This window comes from Microcaecilia unicolor, chromosome 5, assembly GCF_901765095.1.
Source record: "Microcaecilia unicolor chromosome 5, aMicUni1.1, whole genome shotgun sequence".
NCBI lineage: Eukaryota > Metazoa > Chordata > Amphibia > Gymnophiona > Siphonopidae > Microcaecilia > Microcaecilia unicolor.
In genome coordinates, this window is record NC_044035.1 from 123686981 (window position 1) to 123714235 (window position 27255).

A 27255-nucleotide genomic window follows, 5' to 3' on the forward strand; every position below is an offset into this window, starting at 1 on the left:
TATAGTGTATTGTTTTTAGGCTACACAAGACCAAATGTTTTAAATTACTATAGAGTGCCAGGATGGTGGGAGAGATGTTCAGGTAGCCTAGTTGCTTTAAGGGTAGTAGCTTTGTGGTGGTCCTATTCTAAAATGGTTTTGTTCTCATAGGCAAAAAGCGCAGATTGACGATTATCGAATGTGGATGTGACATTAACACCATGATTGATGTGGCTAAAGTAGCTGATCTGGTAAGTAAGCATTGAGGCACAATCTGCATTTATGTAATGCATTAACCTGCAAAAATTCTCCGTAATATTTTTGACAGTAGGTTGCGTTTACTTGGTTCCTTTGCTTACAGGATACTGTTAGAAAGGGGGAGGACTATCCTTCAGGGCTTGTATAATGTGTTGCTTGTTTTTTCTTGTTTAATACAATTGTAAACGAGCTATTTTTTTTTTTGTTGGAAATTAATAAAAAATAAAATTATGAAATAAAAAAAGGGGGAGGACTGTGTGCGACAGAATATTTTTTCAGATTTATAACTTCAAAATGTAATCCTCTGTAGTGATTTTATTTCTTAAAGATGCTGTATTCTGCTTACATCTTTTATAGAAGACAGCACTTGAAAACAAAAGAAGGGAGGAAGAACACTGATTAGAATCTGTGTGTGTGTGTGTGTATATATATATATATATATATATGTATGTCTTGAATGATTGTCTTGTATCCTATTTTTAATTATGGAGTTCTTTTATTTGTTTTATATAATTGTAAACTGCCTTGACTTGAGCTCCAAATGAGGTGTTATAGCAAATGTAAATAACCAGTGATAATAAATGATGCTGAATTACTTTAGCAAACCAGCCTATAGACGAAGAGTAAAGCTACCATCCATCTGATCCTTTTGGATAACTCCCCCCCCCCGGATCATTTTCATCTATATGTTAAGATTGCTCAGTTGCACTAACCCAGTGCATTTTAGTGGGAAACTTACTACTTACTACTTCTAAATTTTAGATTCCTTTCTCAATTTTAGATTCCTTTCATTTTCAGATGTTAATGTTATTGCCAAAAATGTACTTGCCTCAATATTAAATACATATTTAGCTGATTAGTGTTATGGTGCAAAGTTGAATGTGAGCCAGATAGACTTTTTTGTTTTGCATTTTGCTGCAAGTGGAGTGGATTAAATGTAAAGATAGACGTATGGAGAGGGATGCAGTATGTTTGTGTACATCAGCTTTTTCTCATCATGTTGCTGTGTTCACCGTAATTCTTTTCTTTGCCAGGTTCTGATGCTCATAGATGCCAGCTTTGGGTTTGAGATGGAAACATTTGAGTTTCTAAATATTTGTCAGGTGCATGGCTTCCCTAAAATCATGGGCATCCTCACTCACCTGGACACCTTCAAGAATAACAAACAGCTACGCAAGATCAAAAAGAGACTTAAACATAGGTTTTGGACTGAGGTTTATCCGGTACGGTAAGCTAATGTGCTTTCCTACATGATTGTGTTGCAGGTTAAAGTTGAAGTTTGGTTTATTAGAATAAGAAGTTGAGGTCTCCCTTTTCACATTCAGTTTTCATAACTTTTACTTTCGTTCCCATTTGTCTTCTTTATCTGACTGGTTGTTCTTTCCTTCTCCGAGCTGACTCCATACTTCTGTTTCTTCCGTGTCATTTAACCCTTCACTTTCCTCTCCAGTCTTTTCAGCCGTTTCCCTGCTGTCAGACTTCATTCTTTCTTGCCATTCTCGCTCTTCCTTCCATTCCTAACCTCCCTATTCCTTCTTCCCTTATTGCTACGTTCTTTACCACTTCTATTTGTGTTTTGGTTCAATGTACTGGTGTCCTGTGGCATTGACCGTAACTGTTGAAACCATGTAAGGGATGTGACTGTGGTTGGTGCAAAACCATGTCTGAAGGTCTTTTTTTCTATATATTGTCTGATTAATTTGTTGGTGGGAGTTAATCTTTATATTGTAAGATAAGATGTGGGACAGACATGTGGGATCCTTTAGGAAAAGGAAGAGTTAGTGGTACTAAGGATGGGCAGACTGGATGCATCATGCTTCTATGTTTCTAATTCTGTAACGGCGTATGCCTTAATTGGTACTTATGCATGCAAGTACGCTATTAGGGAGCGCAGAGGTGCTATAGCACATAACTGCAAGAGAGGCATACATGTGGGTGGAGCATGGGCGTGTCTCCTAGTTACGTGCACACCTTAGAGAATCATATAAGTTGCGCATACTATCTAGTGCACTTACGTATGTCAGCTTATGACAGTCATAGACCTGGCATACGTGGGTACGTTGATGCCGACTTATGCTAATGTTCTATAATGGAATGTTGCTATTGAAGACTTGGCATTCAGGGTATGGTATCAGGCACCAAGTTATAGAATTGCCCTCTGTCTTTATGTTCTGTTCTTGTACGTTCTTTCTGTAATGAATGACCAGGAGATGGTTTCAAGTGTCTAAGGAAATAATTAGTTCCATTTTTATACATAAATAACTAAGTTTATGTGTGTGTGTATATGTGTGTATATATATATATATATATATATATGTTTTGTTTTTTTTGTCATTATTTTTACTCTTAGCTCCCTGGGGAGTTCCGTGATAGTCTTTTATTTTGCAATGCAAGTTATCTTGAGTAATTATGATAGAACTGTATGTGCCTCAACCTCTAAGTACATTGAATCTTGTATAATGGTTGTAATAACATGCCATGCTATAAGATTTGATGTCCATCTTTTTTCAATTAATAAAGTTTGAAAAAAACAAAACAAATACGACCAAAATAAAGTGCAGAGAAAGGTAGAATGCAGTAGTTTGGTAAGAATGGAGATAATAGGGTTTGGTCGATTGGTTGAGGAGGAAAGAATGCGGAGGGCAGGGAGGGAGGTGAAGGATATTAGAATAAGTTATCCTATTAAGATTTTTTTTTTTTTAAAAGGAAAAGCAAACTACAAGAATACACTCTCTAATAAATTTGATGATGTATTATACTAATGTCCTGAACCAATGAAATCAAGAGATGCAGTAGTCTCTAAATGGGACACAACAGTAGGCAGTGCCATATAGGTAAAACTACAATTTAAAATTTCAAGCTTGATTTCATTTGTATTCTCCTCTGCTCCCCGCTTCCGTCCAACATTGCCCCTCTTCTCCTCCCCGCTTCCGTCCAGCATTTCGCCCTCGCTTCTCCTCCACACGTCCTTCCAGAATTCCGCTCTTCTCCCCACTTTATCCAGCATTTCTCCCCTTGCCCCATCTCTTTCCGGCTGCTGCTGTTTTTCCCCAATGAGCAGCAGTGTTGGGCAGATCAAAAAGTAAAACGTGTGGGCCCGCAGTGCTCATATGCGCACTGTCGGCTCTGCCAATCCCCTGCCCTTCTGACGTGAACTTCAGTGTGTGTCCTAGCATTGCAGCCCCACATCTGCTACTCCTTGCTGCGTGAGCAAAACGCTAGCGCAGCTTATTAAAAGACCTTGGCTAGACAAAGCGGTGCATAGTCTTAAACACAAAAGAAATAGGAACTACAATATAATAATAGGAAAAGTAAGACAATCAGCCAAACAAAAAGCAAGCAGACATTAATACCTCTCAAGTACCTGATACTGGGCCATGCCAGAAAAAACAATGCTAAATGAGTACAACCAAACCTAAGCTTCATCAAAAAGCCAGGTTTTAATCGGGATTTTAAACCATTTCAGGGAAAGTTCACTGTGCAGTGAATTCCATAATGAGGGTGCTACGAAAAAGAAGGCACTATGTTGTGTACTCTCCAGTTGAGCAGATCGTGGACCAAGCAGAACCATGTGGTGATTAACACATCTTAAAACTTGAATAGGTGAATAGAGAATCGTATGTTTGGCCAAGTAAGGAGGAGTCCCCTGACAGAAAGCTTGAAAGGCCAACAGAAGAAGTTTGTATTGAACACGGAACCTGACCAGTAACCATTGATGGTTGACTAATGTAGATGTAACATGATCATTCTTATGGAGATGACAAAGGAGACAGATAACCAAATTCTGAAGAGTTTTAAGTTGCAAAGTTTCCCTAAATGTAAATAATGGACGAGTTCAGGCCTTTCACATTAAGGGGCACCAACTTAATAGTTTGTGATAAAATATTTTCACCAAAGATAGGGGGGAAAAAAAGCCAACTAATATAATGTTGCACTGATTGCTTAAACAATACATACACAATTTTCCTATTATGAAAATCCCCTCCCAAGTTATCTTTTTCTCTTATATCCTGCTTCCCCCCCCCCCCCCCCCCCCCCAATATTTGATATACTGGTATGGTGCCATAGCAGCATACAATCTGGGGAAGTGAGTCCAGCACCTATTAGTTGAATGCACTGCTGGGAATTGGAGCCCATCTTGTATATAGATCCGGCTCAAGTTCGTATTCTAGAGCCTATGAAGAAGTTGCACATCATTATATCACATAGTCAAAAGAGAATTCAGTCAAGTTCGTGCAGAGTATCTCGTACACAAATTGTAGATGAAATTTAAGCGATTACTGATGTCTTCACATTAGAATACTCCAACATATCTGGAATATTTTAGGAGTCCAATTGTCTTCAAGCAATCCTGCATGCTAATGTATTCACGTCTTACTGTGTTGTCGCTGCAGCTTTCCTTTACCTTGAGTAACACATTGCCATTTTGAATGAGATTTTATTCGTGTCAAAACTGTCGTTGAAGTGTTGGAGCAGAAGCTGTCAGAGATTTAGTTAAGTAGGTCTTCCTTCTTCTGGTGATTGGACACTCTGGAGTTTTACCATTCTGATCGAAGACCAACGCAAAGGATGCTGCTAGTTAGAGCAAATGCCTCTTTCCTTTAGCTGCTGGGTAAGAGGACGGAATTCATTCAGATGTTTAAGTGTGGTTGCTGCTAGATCTTGGTAGAGTTCCAGCTCAAATGTATTCCATTTTATCTGCTGTGCTCGTGCCTTGGCAAGAATTGCCTCCTTGATTTTAAAGTCTGAGAAACAGGCAACCTAACCCTCCATTGCCCCAAGTACCTAAAACTTACATTGTGAGCCCTCTAGGGACAGAGAAAGTACCTACATATAATGTGTAAAGTACTGTGTATATCTTGTAGTGCTATAGAAATGATTAGTAGTAGTATATCCTTTGGTCTGTTAGGTCTGCCCTGTCCCAAAGTATGATGGGCCCATGCAATTTATATATCCCTCTCTGTTATTGTGTGCTGCATATCTGAAAGTAAAACACATGATATCTTTTGGACCACCACCTCAGGATTCCCCAAATTCTGATGTTGCAGCATCTACTACGGTTGTCCAAATCATCTAATTTATCTAGCACAAATGCTTTGGTCACTTTGTGGTCTTGCAATTGTGTATCAAGTGTTGTAATGGCTTTTACATGCTCCTTAACGTGTCTCCACCTCCTCTAGCCTGTGGCCTAGCTCAGTAATTTCTCCTCGGAGGTCCACAGCCAATGTGGTCAGCTCTTTGCGAACTGTTTAATATCTGTTAAACAGTTATAATAATTCACCTGCTGGAGTTCCTGTTATCCCGTTCTCATGTTGATCAGTCTGTGGTAGCAAAAGTAGTTCATCTGAATTTTGAGTGGTCTCCGTCAGGGTCAATGCCGGGGCCTCAGCTGCCATCTTGGCCTCCATATACATGCTGTGCTGAGTGACTTGATAGGCAAATGCTGCCAGATTCCACCAGTGCCAGTGCTCTTGTGACATAAAAGAATTACTCTCTCCCACTGTAGGAGTTATCTACTTGAGCAATTGTAACGCAAGATGGCTCCAATATTGTTCTGATTATAGGTTAGTGCTGAGGAACTCCCGGTTCAGGCAGCCATTTATCTCGCTGATGTCACTTCCTCCTAATGCAATATATTCTCACTCTCTCATCTTATTTCTTATGCTTTGGCATGTGCATACAGACATTTCAAACAATGTTTGTTCCTATTTACAACTTGCTCAGCAGTTAATTGTGATAATTTGCGATCTTTAAAATCTGTGTGCTCTGTATTTAACGACACCTGGTCTACTATGGTCTCTATTGCAACCTCGCTATCGGAATGCCCTATCTTTGTTTTGGTGATATCTTTTAAAGGTAACTTGTTCTGAATCATGCGCTTTTGAGTGACTGTGGGCCTTCCCCCAGTTTCTGTTTTAAAAGCTGCTTTTTAAATATTGATGCCAGCAGCCTAGTTCCATCCTGGTTAAGGTGGAGCCTTCTGGAATAGGCTCTCCCTTCCCCAGAATGCTGCCTAATTCCTAACATCTAAAACCTTCCTCCTTTCGCCATTGCCTCATCCACGCATTGAGACTCCGGAGCTCTGTTTGTCTTTTGGGTCCTGCGTGTGGAATGGGGAACACTTCTAAAAATGCATGCATTTGTGATTTGCAGGTGCTAATCCCTGCTTTCTAAAATCAAGTTTTCTTGATTTGATATGCATGTGTAAATGCCAGTATTTGCATGTGCATAGCTTGAATGGGGCTTTTAAAATAACCACCATGGTGTATCGTTGATTAATACATATATCTTTCTTTTTAGATAGACAGGCATCATAGATAGATATAGATGTGCATATCTTCAGAAATATGTGTATATCCCTATATATTATAAATAAGACAGGTCTGCAACATTGATGTTTTCTGGTGGCTCAGTTATGAATGCCATGAAGATTATTTCCAGCGTGCCACTGAGTGTCTTTTAGCTTTTTTTTTTTTTTTTTTAGTTTTTCTTGTTACTTTATCACGTATCTGTGGAGAAATTTAACTGTCCCATTTTTTTTTTTTTAATAAACTTTAGGGTGCCAAACTCTTTTATCTGTCTGGCATGGTGTATGAAGAATATCAAAAACAAGAAATTCGCAACCTGGGCCGTTTTATTTCTGTGATGAAGTTCCGACCCCTCGTTTGGCAGACCTCTCATCCTTATGTCCTGGCTGACAGGTAAGCAGGGACAGAATCTCTCTTATTGATGGAGAGTTGCAATACGCATGAGAGTCTGCAGTTGCCATTTAGCTACTGGATAATACTGAAGTGATGCTAGGGTTCTTTAAATCCTCTTGATGCTAGGTAGCTGCTTATTGAAGATGAATGTCCAAAATAGATTTTGGTTGCCATTGGTTACCTGGGCACAAATAAGAACATAAGAAGAGTCATACTGGGTCAGAGTCCATCTTGCCCAGTATCCTGCTTCCAACAGTGGCCAGTCCAGGTCACAAGTACCTGGCATAAACCCAAATAGTAGCAACATTCCATGCTACGAATTCCAGGGCAAACAGTGGCTTCCCCATGTCTGCCTCAATAGCAGACTACGGACTTTTCCTCCAGGAACTTATCCAAACCTTTTTTTTAAAGCCACTATTACTATATCCTCTGGCAAAGAGTTCCAGAGCTTGACAATTCGTTGAGTGAAAAAATACTTCCTCCTATTTGTTTTAAAAGTACTTCTGTATAACTTCATTGAGTATCCCCTAGTCTTTTTACTTTTTGAAAGAGTAAAAAATTGATTCACTTCTTCTCGTTGTACACCTCTCAGGATTTTGTAGACCTCAATCATATCTCACCTCAGCTGTATCTTGTCCAAGCTGAAGAGCCCAAACTTCCTTAGCTTTTCCTCATATGAGTGGAGTTTCATCCCCTTTATCATTTTGGTTGCTCTTTGAACCTTTTCTAATTCTGCTGTATCTTTTTTTTTTTTTTTTTTTGAGATACAGCGACTAACACAATACTCAAGGTGAGGTTGCACCATGAAGTGATACAGAGGCATAGTAATTTTATTTTTATTTTATTACATTTGTACCCCGCACTTTCCCACTCATGGCAGGCTCAATGCGGCTTACATATACAGGTACTTATTTGTACCTGGGGCAATGGAGGGTTAAGTGACTTGCCCAGAGTCACAAGGAGCTGCCTGTGCCTGAAGTGGGAATCGAACTCAGTTCCCCAGGACCAGAGTCCACCACCCTAACCACTAGGCCACTCCTCCACTCCATACCTCCTTTAGTGAATTCCCTGATTACTGAGAAACCTGATACTTCTATTTTTTTTATTTTTCCAAGAAAGAGGTTGCTGTTCATTAATTAAAACATGATGTTTGGCTGCACTGGTATTAGCTTCTAGCTGAATTTCCAGTTGAAGAGCCCATTGTGCCTGGTGGCATGAGCCAATTTTTCAAAATGATTAGGGGGGGTGCTACACTCAGCACAAGCGAATGCCCCCTTGTCAGAATAATGGGAGTTTGCTCAATATTGTAAGCGTTCAAGCAGTGACAGCACTGGCACCTGTGAGTCCCACTATGGTGTCGCCTTCCTGAGCCACACAGCCTGTGCTAGGGATAGGAACGGTATGGGTTGTGCTTGAATTCGCTCACAATTTCTTCAAAGTGTTTGACACAGATTATGAGAGTCTATTTTGGTTAATATAGCAGTTTAACCCAAACGTTCACACATCGGGTTTTATTTGTACCTGGGGAAGCTGCCTAAATTATGTGCTTCTTTCAGAATAGAAGATCTGACAAATCCAGAAGACATTCGACTGAATCCCAAATGTGACAGAAAGGTGTCTCTTTATGGTTATTTACGAGGAGCACACCTGAAGAACAAAAGTCAGATACATATTCCAGGTAAAAGAGTTGTTTGGGGTTTCAGCATTGATTGATACATTTTTGACTTCCAACAGCAGCATGTTCATTGGATTGTTTAGGAACTGGTCCTAAAAATTGAGTCATTGACTTTTCCACACATCCAAGCAAATAGGGTCTTCCTGAAGGCAGTGTGGGCACAAGGAAGACAGGGGCACAAAAATCTCTTCCCATCCATTGTCTCCCCTATAGGGTTAGGGGTGCAAGGGGGCATGTCGCGCAGGGCACTGGTCCAACTCGGGACAATCTTGCAAGCAAGTAAAGCCCTTAGTCCTTCTCACTTTTTAAAACTCTTCAGATAGTTCAGAGCCGGCTTTCATTGGGTTATGGCACCATGTGGCTTTATTTGTAATTATCCAGGGTCTTTTCTTTCCTTTGATATGCCTTCCCAACTTATTTAACCCAAACATTACAGTGCAAGTGCTTGGCCAGAAACCATGAACTGCAGTTGTCTCTGGAAAGCTTATCCAGAGTCAGACACTAGTTACCAGATATTACTGTGGCTAAAACTGTCCCTTCCATGGGCTCTGAACATAGACCCAGCCTCAACTGGCTTGAGAATTGAACCCAGGGCCTCTACTTGGCAGCATCACTGAGCCAGATCCAGTTACACTATTTAACAAGAATTTAATTTATTGGTGATGATAGGTACCAGTGCAATAAAACTGCAAAGCCTACAGTTTTTTACATTTCCTTTTATGCTCCCCTTCTTTCAACATTTTTATGCTTTTCAATAAATTATATTTGGCTCAGTGAGTGCATGCCTTTGAGAATTTACAATCTGAATGGGTAACTGAGACAATGAGAGGCAAAGTGACTTGATCATTGACACTGTATTGTTGGCAGAAGTTGAATTTCAATCCAGGTGTACTGGTTCCCAATCAGTTAAACTTTCTTTACGTTGGGTCAAATTAAAAAGATTCAAGCTTTCTAAAGCAAGCTATTTTATATATTCCCATTGAAAAGGGAGTTTGACTTAAAACTCTCAAATTCAGCATGTGAATCCAATGTGCCTTCCAATTTTGCTCTCTTTGCACTACGTATGTAGGTTCTTGTTGGAAGTTATTTTGGCTTCATTACATTTTTAATGGGAGTCAAGAAAATATAATCTTATACTGTCTTTCTGTGGTATGTTTTTTTTTTTTTTCCCACCCTGAATAAAATACTGGGGTGGATAGAGCGATCTAACTGGGTAGGAGAGGTTTCTTCTCAGTTGAATTGCCTTGTTCAGCTCTGCTGATTTTCAGTGGCACTTAACTGCTGGAGGTAGAGAAATACTTACTTGTGCCAGGCTGCACCTTCTGTTGTACTGGTGATGTCATTTGAAACTGTGTATGTTTCTCTATCTCCCTGGTTTGGACTGGTCTAGCGGGACTCAAAGAAGGGAAATTAAAAGGTAAGATTAGATTTCACCTTTTTGATTCAAGTTAAATACAATTTATAAATCCGCCTCTTTTGTTTTTGTTATCTAGGTGTGGGAGATTTCACCCTTAGTGATGTCAGTTTCCTTCTGGATCCCTGTCCACTTCCACAGCAGCAGAAGAAACGCTCCCTGACTGAAAAAGAGAAGCTGATTTATGCCCCACTTTCAGGTGTAGGTGGTGTGGTGTATGATAAAGACGCTGTCTACATTGACCTGGGTCCAAACCATGCTCAGCAGGCACAGCTGGTAAGAGCAACATGTTGCATCTGGCTCAAGCTTTTCAACTGCATTTTATCTAATTGTATACCATGATGTGTGCCTTTTCATTTGATGGTAAATTTAGATTCTGAACCTTTCACATGTCCCACTTTCTGAAATCAACTCTCCTTCATGCCTAGAACAGCTGCCCAGCTGTCGTAACCTGTCAGGCCACTAAATTAGGAGTGCATTGTGTAGATCAGCTTCATAAAGCAGCCCTGCAGACCTCTGCCCAAATGGTAAACTGGTGCTAAAGCAGACTGTGTGAAGCAAAATCATTCTACTTGTCTTTAAAGTTTGCCTCCTTTCTGCTCAGGCCTTTATCAATAATCTCCTTATACCCTGGGCACCTCACCGTCCTTCTGCTCTTCTAGTAGTGAATTTCTCCTCCCTCCCTCCACTTAAACATTTCCCAAGAAACTACCTTCAGCTATCCAAAGTTCTAGAACCCACTACCTCCCCACATCAGACTTGTGTCTTCTTCATCAGATTTAAAACTCTTCTGAAGATGCACCTCTTCCAAAAGGCTTTTCACTGATCGCCCAGCCCTCTCCTCCCCCCACCTCTCCTCCTTACTTCTACTCCATCTCCTTTCTCTTTTTTTTGTTCTGTCTTTGGCTTCTGTTCTTTGCCTGTATATTTTTACATTGTAAACCACATATATGCCACTTCTGTGGTCATCAGTATATCAAGAAACTGAAAACAAATAAGTAGCTACATGTATGTGAATAGGGTACTGAATCATATGGCCGAGAAACCCAAATGTAGCACACACAGGTGCTTTGTTTAGTCGAATATCTCAACCTGTGATTGCAGATGCACATTCTCAAAATGCAGTACATATGGATAAACCAGTAGATAGACAGTCTCAGTCCAAGAATACATGTGCTTTACAGATGGACCCATGCACATGCATTGGGTTTTCAGGCTATCTATTATGAATATATATATATGAGAGAGATTTGCTTGAATAACATCTCTCTTGTGTATTCATTAGCGATATCCTGCAATCCTGATTCATTTGCGGCCCTTGAGGACCAAAGTTTGTCTTCCACAATATCAAGGTGACACTTTTTTTTTTTTTAAATATTTTATTTATTCAGTAGTAAGTCAAAGTTTTCTCCCACACCCCCACCCAGTTGCTCAATATCAAGGTGACAGTTTGCTGTGAATTTTCTATCTTTTTAATGCTGCTGCTTTAAATTTTATTATTTTTTTTTCCTGGTGAACTGGGTGAAACATACCATTCCTTAGAGTCCCTCCAGACTGACCAAGATGGATGTGTTATGCACTCCTACCGTCAGGTGGGTAGAGACTGAGAACTACAGACTTCTGGTAGAGCCTATTAGCTGAATCAGTATTTCTCATCTCCCAGCAGATGGTAGAGGTGGGATCATGCGCGGTCTCAACTGGTCTGCTAGGCCTGGGGATTCCTAGTCCTAGGAGGAAAAAATGTTACTTGGGGTCAGCAATATTTTTAATTGATTCTTGCTCCTAACTCCTCTGCTTCACTCCCAGGGCTCGCTCTTGGCTGCTGGTTAGAGGTGTGGCCCATGGGGGTCACATTGTGCTTCTGGAGTGTCTTACGTCGGTGGTAGGAAAAATAATGGAGTCGCTGCTGAAAGAAAGGATAGTTAACTTTCTAGAAGCTGACGGGTTACAGGACCCAAGGCAACATGGCTTTACCAAAGGAAAATCCTGCCAAACGAATCTTATTGACTTCTTTGACTGGGTGACCAAAAGAACTGGATGAAGAACGTGCGCTAGATGTAATCTACTTGGACTTCAGCAAAGCCTTTGATACAGTCCCCCACAGAAGACTCATGAATAAGCTGAAAGGGTTGAACCTAGAACCGAAAGTGGTGAATTGGATAAGAAACTGGTTGACCGACAGGTGGCAGAGGGTGGTGGTAAATGGAATCCGCTCAGAGGAAAGGAAGGTGAGCAGTGGAGTTCTTCAGGGGTCGGTGCTGGGGCCTATTCTTTTTAATATATTTGTGGGAGATATTGCTGAAGGGTTAGAAGGAAAGGTGTGCCTTTTTGCAGATAACACTAGCTAATAGAGTGGATACCCTGGAGGGGAGTAGAAATGATGAGAAGGGATTTCTAAACGTTAGAAGAATGGTTGAGGGTCTGGCAGGTAAAATTTAATTCCAAGAAGTGTAGAGTGATGCACTTGGGGTGCAGAAACCCAAAAGAGAGATACCGGATAGGAGGGGAGCGATTAGTAAGCTTGACTCGGGAGAGAGACCTTGGGATGCTAGTGTCTGAGGATCTAAAGGTGAAGAAACAGTGCGACAAGGCGATGGCCGTGGCCAGAGGGATGCTAGGCTGCATAGAGAAGGGCACGACCAGCAGAAAAAAGGAGATGTTGATGCCCCTCTACAAGTCGTTGGTGAGGCCCCACTTGGAGTATTGTGTTCAGTTTTGGCGGCCGTATCTTGCTAAAGATGTAAAAAGACTGGAAGCGGTGCAAAGAAAAGCTACAAATATGGTATGGGATTTGCGTTGCAAACCGTATGAGGCGAGACTTGCTGACCTGAACATGTATACCTTGAAGGAAAGGAGGAACGGGTGACATGATACAGACATTCAAATATTTGAAAGGTATTAATCCACAAATGAACCTTTTCCAGAGACGGGAAGGCGGTAGAACTAGAGGACATGAATTGAGGTTGCAGGGGGGCAGACTCGGGATTAATGTCAGGAAGTATTTTTTTTCACAGAGAGGGTGGTGGATATGTGGAATGCCCTCCCGCGGGAGGTGGTGGAGATGAAAACAGTAATGGCATTCAAACATGCGTGGGATAAACACAAAGGAATCCTATTTACAAGGAATGGTTCCATGGCATCTTAGTGGACATTGGGTGGCGACACCGGTAATTGGGAAACAAAACGGGAGCTGGGCAGACTTCTATGGTGAATAGATAGGGATGGGCTAGAGTGTAAATTTTAAGGGGCTTCGACGTTAGCTTCAGAACTTAGTACAAGAACAGTACTGGGCAGACTTCTACGGTCTGTGCCCTGAGAAATGCAAGGACAATTCAAAGTCGGGTATACATATAAAGTATCACATACCATGTAAAATGAGTTTATTTATTTTATTTATTTGTTACATTTGTATCCCACATTTTCCCACCTATTTGTAGGCTCAATGTGGCTTACATAGTACCAAAGAGGTGTTGCAGACTTCGGTGAGAATAAATACAAAGTGATTTTGTGGTAAGATGAAGTTCATGTGGCATAGCCACATTAGGGAAAATGTACATCGGAAGAGTTGCATTTTGTCCATTACGTACTTTAGTTTTGTTGTATTGTAGGGATCAGGCATTTAAGTTGGATCGGTGGGGTATGCTTTTTGAACCGGTTAGTTTTTACTGATTTTCGGAAGTTTAGGTGGTCGTATGTCGATTTCAAGGCTTTTGATAATGCGTTCCATAGTTGTGTGCTTATGTAGGAAAAGCTAGATGCGTAAGTTCAATTGTGAAGTGCTGCGTACGACTGGTAGCGCTATACAAATGATTTGTAGTAGTAAGTTGATTTATATTTAAGTCCTTTGCAGCTTGGGTAGTGTAGATATAGACTTCCTGAGCTGGAATGTTGAGCTCCGTCTCTGGCCGTCTTCAAATCTAGGCTAAAAGCCCACCTTTTTAATGCTGCTTTTAACTCCTAACCCTTACTCACTTGTTCATTACCCATGTTTTATCATTCCCACCTTAGTAATTACCTTATCCCTTATTTGTCCTCTTTGTCCTAATTAGATTGTAAACTCTGTCAAGCAGGGACTGTCTCTTCATGTCCAGTGTACAGTGATGCATATGTCTAGTAGCCCTATAGAAATGATAAGTAGTAGTAGTATGGAAGTTTTTCATTTTTGTTAAAAAAAAAAAAATCTTTCTGTGGGGCTGACTGCTCTTGCTGTTTGAGGCTGCTGCTTCCTTTGCAGTGCAGAGTTCCTGCATATCCTTTGGGATTTTGAAGACATGAGAGAGAAGGGTTAGGCGAGATTTGTTGGTTGTTAGTTCATTCTGCTTATTATGTTCTTACTAAGTCCGGGAGGGACTGCGCAGCTAACTTATAGGCTCCACCAGAAGTCTGTAATTCTCAGTCTCCACCCACCTTCTGATAGGAGTGCATAGTCCATTCATCTAGGCCAGTCTGGAGGGACTAAAGGAAAGTAAATTAGCAGGTAAGGTCTAATTTCTCATTGCTGGCACTAGAAATCACTATTCTCCATCTACAGAGCAGATATATCACAGGTGACTTTATAGGCTAGCCAGTGTGTCTTAGCCCTGCCTTGGAATGACCCCCCCCCTCCCCCACCACATAAATAATTGTGCTTGTTCAGACCTTGCCCTTTTGCTAAGAATACCAGTGATGATGCTAAATAGTACCGTTTAACACTATGTAGTCTAATTCTGTTCACATTTTGGGGCCATAGAGCTACTGCACTGTTGATGTGCACCAGTTTGGCAGTACCACTGTTTCCTAAATTGGTGACAGTAAGGGCTACCCTGGGAAATGGCCGCATGGCGAGTGTTTAACTTGCTGCAGGGCCATTTCCTTAAAAAAAAAAAAAGCCTTTCACTCGCTGCGGTAAAAGGAGGCCTTAGCGTGTAGCAAACCCATGCGCTAACACCACTTTTAGGCCGCCCTTTACCGCAGTGTGGTAAAAGGGGCCCTTTCTTTCTTGGAAATTGGATTCTCCGAGGACAAGCAGGCTGCTTGTTCTCACTGATGGGTGACGTCCACGGCAGCCCCTCCAATCGGAAACTTCACTAGCAAAGTCCTTTGCTAGTCCTCGCGCGCCCGCGCGCACCGCGCATGCGCGGCCGTCTTCCCGCCCGAAACCGGCTCGAGCCGGCCAGTCTTCTTTTGTCCGCACTCGGTACGGTCGTTTTTTCGCCGTGTCGAGCCCCGGAAAGTCGACCTCGCGTGTCCAAAGTTTTTTTGAGCGTGTTTTTTCTTCGGAAAAGCTTTGTTCTAGTTCGGGAAGTGCTCCGGAAACCCTCCCCGGGTTTCGTGTCAATCCTCCCCGTACTTCCAGCTTTTTGCCCCGATAAGTTTTCTTTCGTCATCGGGGTAGGCCTCTTTCGGCCTCGGTCGAGATTTTTCTCCCTCTAAATTTTGGTGCTTCAATTTTCGCCATTTCGGCTTTTGATTTCGCCGGCGTGATTTTTCCGCCCATGACATCGAAGCCTTCCAGCGGCTTCAAGAAGTGCACCCAGTGCGCCCGGGTTATCTCGCTCACTGATCGACACTCGTCGTGTCTTCAGTGTCTGGGGGCCGAGCACCGCCCTCAGAACTGCAGTCTGTGTTCCCTGCTTCAAAGGCGGACTCAGGTAGCGAGACTAGCCCAGTGGAACGTGTTGTTCTCGGGCTCTTCGTCGGCATCGGCACCGGGATCTTCGAGTGCATCGACGTCGTCAGCGTCCAGACCATCTTCCTCGGCCGCCCTTGCATCGAGTGCATCGAGGCATCGGGCCTCTGCATCGGCGCCGAGACATCGGATAGCTGTATCGACGTCGGTGGTACCGGGACCTCGTCTGCTGATGTCGTTGGACGGTGGTGCATCGTCAGGAGTGCAGGTGAGGGCTGTCCGTTCCCCTGCTGGTGGCGGTGAGCCTTCGGGTGGGTCTCCTCCTACCCTGAGGGCTCCTGCGGTACAGCCCCCCCGAGACCGACCTCCTTCGGCCTCGGCCCCGAGGAAGCGACGGATGGATTCGACGTCCTCCTCGTCGGTGCCGGGGAGCTCCGGTGACATGCTTCGGAAGAAATCGAAGAAGCATCGACACCGGTCTCCTCCCCGTGTCGGCACCGAGAGCTCTGGGTCGCCGAGGGATTCGGCACCCAGCAGGCATCGGCACCGAGAGGACCGCTCACCCTCTGCTCAAGAGGTGTCGATGCGCTCCACTCTGGACAGCCCGGAACAGCCTCCTCGCCCGGAACAGGTTCTGACGTCGACGCCTGCATCGACCTCTCAGCCTTTTTCTGCAGCCACTCTGAACGAGAGCCTCCGGGCCGTTCTCCCGGAGATTCTGGGAGAGCTGTTGCGCCCTACCCCTCCGGTACCGGCGGTGCTTGCGCCTCCGGTACCGTCGAGCGTGGCGCTGGCTGGCCCATCGCCCAGGTTGAGGTCCCCGACGTCGGTACCGCGTGCGGTGCCGACCGTGGCCACCTCCCAGGAGGGCTCCCCGACTACGTCGGCGGAGGGAGCTTCGCCGATGCGGGCGAGGGAGTCTACCTCTCGACGCCCCCATCGTGGACGTGGTTCCACTGAGTCGAGCAGGGCGAGGTTGCAGACACAGGTTCGGGAACTTGTGTCTGACACCGAGGGTGAGGCCTCGTGGGAGGAAGAGGAAGACCCCAGATATTTCTCTGACGAGGAGTCTGAGGGTCTTCCGTCTGATCCCACTCCCTCTCCTGAAAGGCAGCTTTCTCCTCCTGAGAGCCTGTCTTTCGCTTCCTTTGTCCGGGAGATGTCTACGGCCATCCCCTTCCCGGTGGTTGTGGAGGACGAGCCCAGGGCTGAAATGTTTGAGCTCCTGGACTATCCTTCTCCACCTAAGGAAGCGTCCACTGTTCCCTTGCACCATGTCCTAAAAAAGACATTGCTTGCGAACTGGACAAAACCCTTAACTAATCCCCACATTCCCAAGAAGATCGAGTCCCAGTACCGGATCCATGGGGACCCAGAGCTGATGCGCACTCAGTTGCCTCATGACTCTGGAGTTGTGGATTTGGCCCTAAAGAAGGCTAAGAGTTCTAGGGAACATGCTTCGGCGCCCCCGGGCAAGGACGCTAGAACCTTAGACTCCTTTGGGAGGAAGGCCTACCATTCCTCTATGCTCGTGTCCAAGATCCAATCTTACCAGCTCTACACGAGCATACACATGCGGAACAATGTGCGGCAGTTGGCGGGCTTGGTTGATGCTCTTCCCCCCGAGCAAGCCAAGCCTTTTCAGGAGGTGGTCAGGCAGCTGAAGGCGTGCAGAAAATTCCTGGCCAGAGGAGTTTATGACACTTTTGATGTTGCGTCCAGGGCCACTGCTCAGGGTGTGGTGATGCGCAGGCTCTCATGGCTGCGTGCCGCCGACCTGGAGAATAGACTCCAGCAGCGGATTGCGGACTCGCCTTGCCGTGCGGACAACATTTTTGGCGAAAAAGTTGAACAGGTGGTAGAGTCTCTCCACCAGCGGGACACCGCATTCGACAAATTCGCCCGCCGGCAGCCTTCAGCCTCTACCTCTACAGGTAGACGATTTTTCGGGGGAAGGAAGACTGTTCCCTACTCTTCTGGCAAGCGTAGGTACAATCCTCCTTCCCGACAGCCTGCGGCCCAGGCTAAGCCCCAGCGCGCTCGCTCTCGTCAGCAGCGTGCGACTCAGCAAGGCCCCGCGGCTCCCCAGCAAAAGCAAGGGGCGAGCTTTTGACTGGCTCCAGCAGAGCATAGCCGACATCCAAGTGTCCGTGCCGGGCGACCTGCCAGTCGGAGGGAGGTTGAAAGCTTTTCACCAAAGGTGGCCTCTCATAACCTCCGATCAGTGGGTTCTGCAAATAGTCCGGCAGGGATACACCCTCAATTTGACATCAAAACCTCCAAATTGTCCACCGGGAGCTCAGTCTTACAGCTTCCAACACAAGAAGGTACTTGCAGAGGAACTCTCCGCCCTTCTCAGCGCCAATGCGGTCGAGCCCGTGCCATCCGGGCAAGAAGGGCTGGGATTCTATTCCAGGTACTTCCTTGTGGAAAAGAAAACAGGGGGGATGCGTCCCATCCTAGACCTAAGGGCCCTGAACAAATATCTCGAAAAAGAAAAGTTCAGGATGCTTTCCCTGGGCACCCTTCTCCCCATGATTCAGCAAAACGATTGGCTATGCTCTCTGGACTTGAAGGATGCCTACACACACATCCCGATACTGCCAGCTCACAGACAGTATCTGCGATTTCAGGTGGGCACACGCCACTTCCAGTACTGTGTGCTACCCTTTGGGCTCGCCTCTGCGCCCAGGGTGTTCACAAAGTGCCTAGCTGTGGTCGCAGCGGCACTCCGCAGGCTGGGGGTGCACGTGTTCCCATATCTCGACGATTGGCTGGTAAAGAACACATCAGAGGCAGGAGCCCTGCAGTCCATGCAGATGACTATTCGCCTACTGGAGCTACTGGGGTTTGTGATAAATTATCCAAAGTCCCACCTTCTCCCAGCGCAGAGACTCGAATTCATAGGAGCTCTGCTGGATTCTCGGACGGCTCGCGCCTATCTCCCAGAGACGAGAGCCAACAACTTGTTGTCCCTCGTCTCGCGGGTGCGAGCGTCCCAGCAGATCACAGCTCGGCAGATGTTGAGATTGCTGGGCCACATGGCCTCCACAGTTCATGTGACTCCCATGGCCCGCCTTCACATGAGATCTGCTCAATGGACCCTGGCCTCTCAGTGGTATCAGGCCGCCGGAGGTCTAGAGGACGTGATCCACCTGTCCACGAGTTTTCTCAAATCCCTGTATTGGTGGACGATTTGCTCCAATTTGACTCTGGGACGTCCCTTCCAAATTCCTCAGCCACAAAAAGTGCTGACCACGGATGCGTCCCTCCTGGGATGGGGAGCTCATGTCGATGGGCTCCACACCCAAGGAAGCTGGTCCCTCCAGGAACGCGATCTGCAGATCAATCTTCTGGAGTTACGAGCGATCTGGAACGCTCTGAAGGCTTTCAGAGATCGGCTGTCCCACCAAATTATCCAAATTCAGACAGACAACCAGGTTGCCATGTACTATGTCAACAAGCAGGGGGGCACCGGATCTCGCCCCCTGTGTCAGGAAGCCGTCAGCATGTGGCTCTGGGCTCGCCGTCAAGGCATGGTGCTCCAAGCCACATATCTGGCAGGCGTAAACAACAGTCTGGCCGACAGGTTGAGCAGGATTATGCAACCTCACGAGTGGTCGCTCAACTCCCGAGTGGTGCACCAGGTCTTCCAAGCGTGGGGCACCCCCTTGGTAGATCTCTTCGCATCTCGAGTGAACCACAAAGTCCCTCAGTTCTGTTCCAGGCTTCGGGCCCACGGCAGACTGGCATCGGATGCCTTCCTCCTGGATTGGGGGGAGGGTCTGCTGTATGCTTATCCTCCCATACCTCTGGTGGGGAAGACTTTGTTGAAACTCAAGCAAGACCGAGGCACCATGATTCTGATTGCTCCCTTTTGGCCGCGTCAGATCTGGTTCCCTCTTCTTCTGGAGTTGTCCTCCGAAGAACCGTGGAGATTGGAGTGTTTTCCGACCCTCATCACACAGGACGAAGGGGCGCTTCTGCATCCCAACCTCCAGTCGCTGGCTCTTACGGCCTGGATGTTGAGGGCGTAGACTTTGCCTCTTTGGGTCTGCCAGAGGGTGTCTCCCGCATCTTGCTTGCTTCCAGGAAAGACTCCACTAAGAGAAGTTACTTCTTTCATTGGAGGAGGTTTGCCGTCTGGTGTGACAGCAAGGCCCTAGATCCTCGCTCTTGTCCTACACAGACCCTGCTTGAATACCTTCTGCACTTGTCTGAGTCTGGTCTTAAGACCGTAAGGGTTCACCTTAGTGCAATCAGTGCATACCATTACCAAGTGGAAGGTAAGCCGATCTCAGGACAGCCTTTAGTTGTTCGCTTCATGAGAGGTTTGCTTTTGTCAAAGCCCCCTGTCAAGCCTCCTACAGTGTCATGGGATCTCAATGTCGTTCTCACCCAGCTGATGAAACCTCCTTTTGAGCCACTGAATTCCTGCCATCCGAAGTACTTGACCTGGAAGGTCATTTTCTTGGTGGCAGTTACTTCGGCTCGTAGAGTCAGTGAGCTTCAGGCCCTGGTAGCCCAGGCCCCTTACACCAAATTTCATCACAACAGAGTAGTCCTCCGCACTCACCCTAAGTTTCTGCCAAAGGTCGTGTCGGAGTTCCATCTGAACCAGTCAATTATCTTGCCAACATTCTTTCCCCGTCCTCATTCCTGCCCTGCTGAACGTCAGCTGCACACATTGGACTGCAAGAGAGCATTGGCCTTCTACCTGGAGCGGACACAGCCCCACAGACAGTCCGCCCAATTGTTTGTTTCTTTTGATCCCAATAGGAGGGGAGTGGCTGTAGGGAAACGCACCATATCCAATTGGCTAGCAGATTGCATTTCCTTCACTTACGCCCAGGCGGGGCTGGCTCTTGAGGGTCATGTCACGGCTCATAATGTTAGAGCCATGGCTGCGTCGGTAGCCCACTTGAAGTCAGCCTCCATTGAAGAAATTTGCAAAGCTGCGACGTGGTCATCTGTCCACACATTCACATCTCATTACTGCCTGCAGCAGGATACCCGACGCGACAGTCGGTTCGGGCAGTCAGTTCTTCAGAACCTGTTTGGGCTTTAGGATCCAACTCCACCCCCAGAGGGCCCTGTTTGTTCTGTTCCAGGCTACACTCTCAGTTAGTTGGTAAATTTTTTAGGTCAATCTCAGTTATGTCCTCGCCGTTGCGAGGCCCAATTGACCATGGTTGTTGTTTTGAGTGAGCCTGGGGGCTAGGGATACCCCATCAGTGAGAACAAGCAGCCTGCTTGTCCTCGGAGAAAGCGAATGCTACATACCTGTAGAAGGTATTCTCCGAGGACAGCAGGCTGATTGTTCTCACAAACCCGCCCGCCTCCCCTTTGGAGTTGTGTCTTCCCTTGAAGTGTATTGTCTTGCTACATACTGGACTGGCCGGCTCGAGCCGGTTTCGGGCGGGAAGACGGCCGCGCATGCGCGGTGCGCGCGGGCGCGCGAGGACTAGCAAAGGACTTTGCTAGTGAAGTTTCCGATTGGAGGGGCTGCCGTGGACGTCACCCATCAGTGAGAACAATCAGCCTGCTGTCCTCGGAGAATACCTTCTACAGGTATGTAGCATTCGCTTTAACCCCCCACCAACTTAGGTTCATAGGCCATCCGTTTTTGGATGGCAATTGTTAATAGCTCATAATTCAGTTTATTATCTGCTGTAGACTTTGGTCTTGAATGGGATGTGTAGAATTTTCACATTCCAAATTTATCCACCCAGAAAAGTATACATATATTTAGAAATAAATATCACTTTATTTTGTGGGTTATGTATTTTCAGAGGGCAGCAAAACCATCATATGAATTGGTTCAGAGTCTTATTTCCACACATGCCACCATTGATTCCAAGATGTCTTCAAGCAAAGTGTCGCTCTTCTTGGACTCCAAGCCACTGGGATTACAGGACATGGAAAACCAAGAGTATGCTGCAGCAAGTTTTATCTGTTTTTGGTATTGCATTTTAGTTTCAGATGTGAATAGCTAAGAACATAACATAGGATCATAAAAAGTGCCAAGTTGGGTCAGACCAAGGAGCCATTGAGAGCTCAGATCCTATGTCCAACTGTGACTAGTCCGGGTCACTAGGAGGCAAATGGCAGATTCATTTCACACTGCACTGTCCCAGAAGTAAAACGTAGCTGCTAATTGTTAACTGATCAGTCTTCCAGAATTTTTATTTATTTATTTTTTAATTTTTATGAACTTTCCAAAGTTTTACAAGCATAAAATATACAAATATATAACATTAAAGAATATTTTATAAATTAAAAAGATAAGCACATTTTCAAAAAGTAAAAGGAGTATATTCCTCCATAAGCCCACAATCAAGATGAGAGAAACCATTAGGAAAACAAAGGCATATCAGTAATAACCTGGGGGGAAAAAAAAGGCAAAACTTTCCAAAACAAGGGTATTTCTATAGATTAATGATTTTAATTATCAGAACTTGTTGCATTCACCAGTAACCACCCCCCCCCCCCACACACACACACAAAAGCCAAAACTGGGTTCATATTTTCTAGAAATGCTTTCAGTTGCTTAGGACCATAGGAAACATTGATTATCCATATACTTGATCAAACATTTACAAGAAATAGAAAAAACTAGCGCCAAGGGCTAACACTTCCTGTTACATCCTCAAAAATTGTCTCCTTTTCTCTAGTGTGTCTATACATACATCAAGAAATATCCATATTTTCTGACCCATAAACAAATTATCATGATTTCTCACGTAAAATTTCAAAATCCGATCCATGTCAAGCTCTAATACGAGTGTCGCCAATAAAATAGATCTTACAGCTTTGTCATCTGATGTTTCCAATAATTGCATAATATTCAAACTATCCAATAAAAATTCTGCAGGAAACAAAACACATCTTGGAATCTGTATGGGTTGAAATTCCATGTGGAAATGGGAAAAGGATAGTGATAGGAGTGTACTACCATCCACCTGGCCAGGATGAACAGACAGATGTAGAAATATGAGAAATTAGAGAGGCGAACAAACTGGGGAACACAATAATAATGGGTGGTTTCAATTACCCTGAATAATATTTGGAATCTGTAGCATTCAATATCACAATTATGTAGGGCAAACATCTCGTCCCTTAAAGACTCACCTAATTGAACACAGACACTGTATACAGGCAAAAAAAACGTATGAACCTTTAGTATCACATTTTTTGGTTAAACTACACAAGTTTTCTGACTTGTAATGTATCGTTTTGGAACAGCTGAGGATTACTGAACGTAGAGGTGACATAAGACGACTCCTTAGACAGAAAGAACAAAGGTGGATATTCACATTACAATCTGTAATTCCTAATGGATTGAATGTTTCCATAGAATGGAAAGCCTTCCTTTGAAGATTTACATAATTGGCACGTTTGCATGTCATTATCGATAGACGTTATACATAGGGTATAAAACCTGTGTGTTTGGAAGAAGCCAATCGCCATTTTGTAAAAGTGCTGAGGAGAGACCAGTGTGGTGAAGAATGTTCCTTGGATGTACATAATTGTAAATGAATTTCCCCTGAAGCAGCCAGACTTAGGCGAAACAGGGTTCCCCTTTTGGGATATTTGATCTTCATTTTTTGTAAAGAGGAGATCGGGAAATTGGATCTTTATTATTGTGAAGGAACACATCTCGTCATCCAAGATAAGAAATAATGTTATACTCTCATCATAAAAATTGAGTCTCACCCCATAGATATTGTGGAAAGGTGGTTATGTAATAGTTTCATGAATATGAGATGATATGTGGAGTTTTTTTTTTTTTCAAAGACTAATGATTAATGAGGAGTCCTCTTTATTTAGAAAGGTGTGTCCTTCAAAATGAGGTGTCCATGAACACTGAAGTCTTTTTTTTCCCCCAACCAACTTTTCATTGAAACTTACAGGACACGCCTTCAAATACCTGGTACATAAGTGTAGGATTATTGCTATAATTGTGGTTTCAATTACCCTAGTATTGACTGGGTAAATGTAACATCAGGGCATGCTAGGGAGGTAAAAGCAGAAATCAAGGACTGCTTTATGGAGAAGTTGGTACAGGAGCCGACAAGAGGAGGAAAAATTCTAGACCTAGTCCTAAGCGGAGCGCATGATTTGGCGCAGGAGGTAATGGTGATGGGGCAGCTTGATAACAGTGATCATAATATGATCAGGTTTGATATCTGCTTTGGAGTAAATACACCCAGGAAATCCAATGCGTTAGTCTCGTTTTGAAAGTTAAATGCTATCAGGCTTATTTTCGAAAGAGAAAGACGCCCATATTTCGACCCAAATCGGGAGATGTCATACCCAGCTCCATGACAGCAGTATGCAGGTCCCTGGAGCAGTTGTTAGTGGGTGCAGTGGACTTCAGGCATGTGGACCCAGGCCCATCCCCCTACCTGTTACACTTGTGGTGGTGGTAAACAGGAGCCCTCCAACCCCCCCCCCCAAAACCCACTGTACCTACATGTAGGTGCCCCCTTCCCCCTTAGGGCTATGGTAGTGTTTTACAGTTGTGGGTTTTGGGGGGATTTGGGGGGCTCAGCACACAAGGTAAGGGAGGTATGCACCTGGGAGCAATTTTTGAAGTCCACTGCAGTGCCCACTAGGGTGCCCGGTTGGCGTCCTGGCATGTGAGGGGGACCAGTGCACTACGAATCCTGGCTCCTCCCATGACCAAATGCCTTGGAGTTGTTCATTTTTGAGCTGGGCGGCTTCAGTTTCCATTATCGCTGAAAATCGATACCGCCCATCTCAAATCCGCCCAAATCCGATGCATTTGCTCGGCACCAACCGTATTATCGAAACAAAAGATGGATGCCCATCTTTTTCGAAAATACGGTCTGTCCCGCCCCTCTCCTTCCCCACCTCAGTCCTGTTAAAACCGGCGAAGCAGCGTCGCAGGCAGCGCCTCGTGCCCTGCTTGTAAAAAAAAATCAAATCTCCTTCCTTCTCCTCGTCTTGACGTCGACTCGGGCCTTCCAATCAAATTGATTGGAAGGCCCGAGTCGACGTCAAGACGAGGAGGAGAAGGAGGAAGGAGATTTGATTTTTTTATTTTTTTTTACAAGCAGGGCACGAGGCGCTGCCTGCGAAGCTGCTTCGCCATTTTTTTAAATGTGCGGCGCCGCAGGAACGGCCACGGGAGGCGGCGGGAGCGGAGCACCCCCCCACCCACTGGCACCCGGGGCGGACCGCCCCCCCCTTGGTACGCCACTGGACGACTGTGCTTCCCTTCCTTTAGGCACCGTAAGCATTACTGCTGCAATACCTCTGGCCAGTCCAATGAATAAAACACTTGACTCAGAAGTCAAGTGCAGCACTTCTGTTAGCCCAACACCCAAGAGCTGTTTAATGTGTACAGTATTGGTTATCAATAAATTTTGTTATTTGTTCACAGATGACTTGATTTTACTAAAAATGTATATACATCTTTTTCTTAATGTTTCATTTTTAACTCTTTGTTACTCACTACAGATTTGTTATGCCAAAAGAAGAAACATTAGTGGATTCAAAGACTGGTAGGGTACGTCGGAAGGCCGTCTTTGAGGACGGCAAAAATGACATTGAAGCTAATGATGATGAAGAAGCTAATGATGATGATGAGTCTGAAGATGAAGATGAGTCTGAAGATGACTCCAAAGAGAGTGATGAAGATGAGAACAGAGAGATGGAGCTGCAGCAAGAAACAAAGGTGGATGTTTTGACTGCCAAACGTCTGAAACTCGAAGATTCAAAAAGTGTTGAAGCTGGACTAGAAATGCCAGCATTTGCTGACAGTGATGATGATCTTGAGGGAAATGTGAGGGACGAGGATGAAAGGGGAGGGGACAACAACAAAGAGTCCAGCAGTGAAGAGTATGTTGGAAGTGATGAAGAAAGTGACGTAGGTCAAGACAGTGATGAGGGAGAGGACAAAATTTCAGGCTCTGATTCCAAGGCACCAAGTAGAGCAGGTGATTATGGGAAGCCAACAAAAGCAGAGGAGAATGGAGAGAAGCAAAAGTCAAAAAAGAGAGTTGAGGGCAAAAAAGCTTCTTTGTTGTTAGATTCTAGGAATTGTACAGCAGAAGATAGCTCCACGTTTGATTCTGAGGCTGAAGGAGAATCATCTGAGGATGAGAGTGGGTCGAGTGATGATTCAGAGTTTGAGAACTCTGAGGAGGAAGAAAAGCAAGGTACTAAGACAGCCAGTATTACACAATCAAGATTAGAAGAAGATGTGGAAGATATGCTTAAAGAAGACGAGTATAATGAGACAGAGTTTTCTTCAGAAACATCAGGTAAAAAGTTTGGTACGGCATGGGGGAAGTGTGGCATGCCAGAATCATGCAGACAGGTTCCCTTTACACAGCTCTGAAATACCATCAGTCTATCTTTTTACATGGCTAGTAAATTTAACTTAGGTCATCTTTCTTGTCCTGCCTCTCCTTACCTCAACTTTTTTGGCTTCTGCTGATAATAACTTTGTTGTTTTGCTTAAGTGGACAGTGAGATTCTATCTAAAAATAGTCTGTCAATATTACCTCTGTGATCAGCACTCTGGAGCTAATTAGCTGGTACAGTCATGGCCCCTGTGACATGATCCTGGAACAGGAAGATACCTACAGTTCAAAATCCTGTAACACTGCCGGAGTTCTGACCTTTAATCTTTTCTGCAGTTTTCTACCAGGACAGGGCCTGGAGGCACAAACAAATGATTTTTGCATGAATGTGCATGAGATTGATTTACATACAATGGAGGTGGTTTATGCAAATCTTTCATGCATATTCATTGTGGATATCCTGAAAACCTGACTGGCAAGTAGGTACTCCAGGATTGACTTGGGGAAACACTGCCCTAAATGCTGCTGCCCTAGCCAGTCACCTAGTGGCAAGGCCAGCCCTGCCCCTTTCATCTTCATCCAATGCCTCCTCATTCCAGAGCTTCCTTCAGTTGAGAAAGGCTTGCTTCCTTTGCATTTATGCCACAGAGATATTATAAGGGCAGTTTTATAACTTGGGCATCTACTTTTACATTCATTTGTATGGGTATGTCTGCAAATACTCGCCTAACTTGCATAGCACATATTTGCAGTGGGGAGTATACATAAGTGACATATGGACAGGACTTAGGCAGGGCTTTAGTTAACATGGGTAGCTTACAGCATACTGCAAGGTGTGTATTTCCCTGCCTCATTTAGGTGGCCACACTTAACTCGAGTGGTGTAACTGAGGGCACCTAAATGTTAGGTGTGCCGATATTGGGGTACACTAGTCAGTGGCGTAGCTAGGTGGGGCCACGGGGCCTGGGCCCCCGTATATTTGGTCCTGGACCCCCCTGCCAACGACCCTCTCGACCCCCCCCTCCCGCCACCAACCCCCCCCCCCCCCGGCGTCGCCTACCTTTGCTGGCGGCAGACCCCAACCCCCGCCGGCCAAGGTCCTCTTCTTCCGGCACAAGACTTCGTTCTGTTTCTGTGAGTCTGACGTCAGACTCACAGAAACAGAACGAAGCCTTGCGCCGGAAGAAAAGGACCTCGGCTGGCAGGGGTTGGGGTCCCCCGCCAGCAAAGGTAGGTGACGGCAACAGCGGGGGAGGGTTGGCGGTGGGAGGGGGGTCGGGAGGGTC

General features: G+C 45.0%; 1 protein-coding gene across 3 annotated transcripts in view; it reads left to right on the forward strand.

The window, feature by feature from the left end:
* The window catches only part of BMS1 (BMS1 ribosome biogenesis factor), a 100963-nt gene that overhangs the window by 15451 nt on the left and 58257 nt on the right, over positions 1 to 27255 (forward strand). The window contains exons 4-11 of one of the 3 annotated variants that reach the window (XM_030203248.1): positions 151 to 230; positions 1272 to 1460; positions 6796 to 6938; positions 8495 to 8616; positions 10107 to 10303; positions 21428 to 21567; positions 25122 to 25600; positions 25694 to 25927. In XM_030203248.1, coding sequence (XP_030059108.1) covers positions 151 to 230; positions 1272 to 1460; positions 6796 to 6938; positions 8495 to 8616; positions 10107 to 10303; positions 21428 to 21567; positions 25122 to 25600; positions 25694 to 25927 — 1584 coding nt within the window. Of the gene's footprint in view, positions 1 to 150; positions 231 to 1271; positions 1461 to 6795; positions 6939 to 8494; positions 8617 to 10106; positions 10304 to 21427; positions 21568 to 25121; positions 25928 to 27255 lie in introns of those variants that run through there. The other 2 variants (XM_030203247.1, XM_030203249.1) reach the window with 2 other exon arrangements.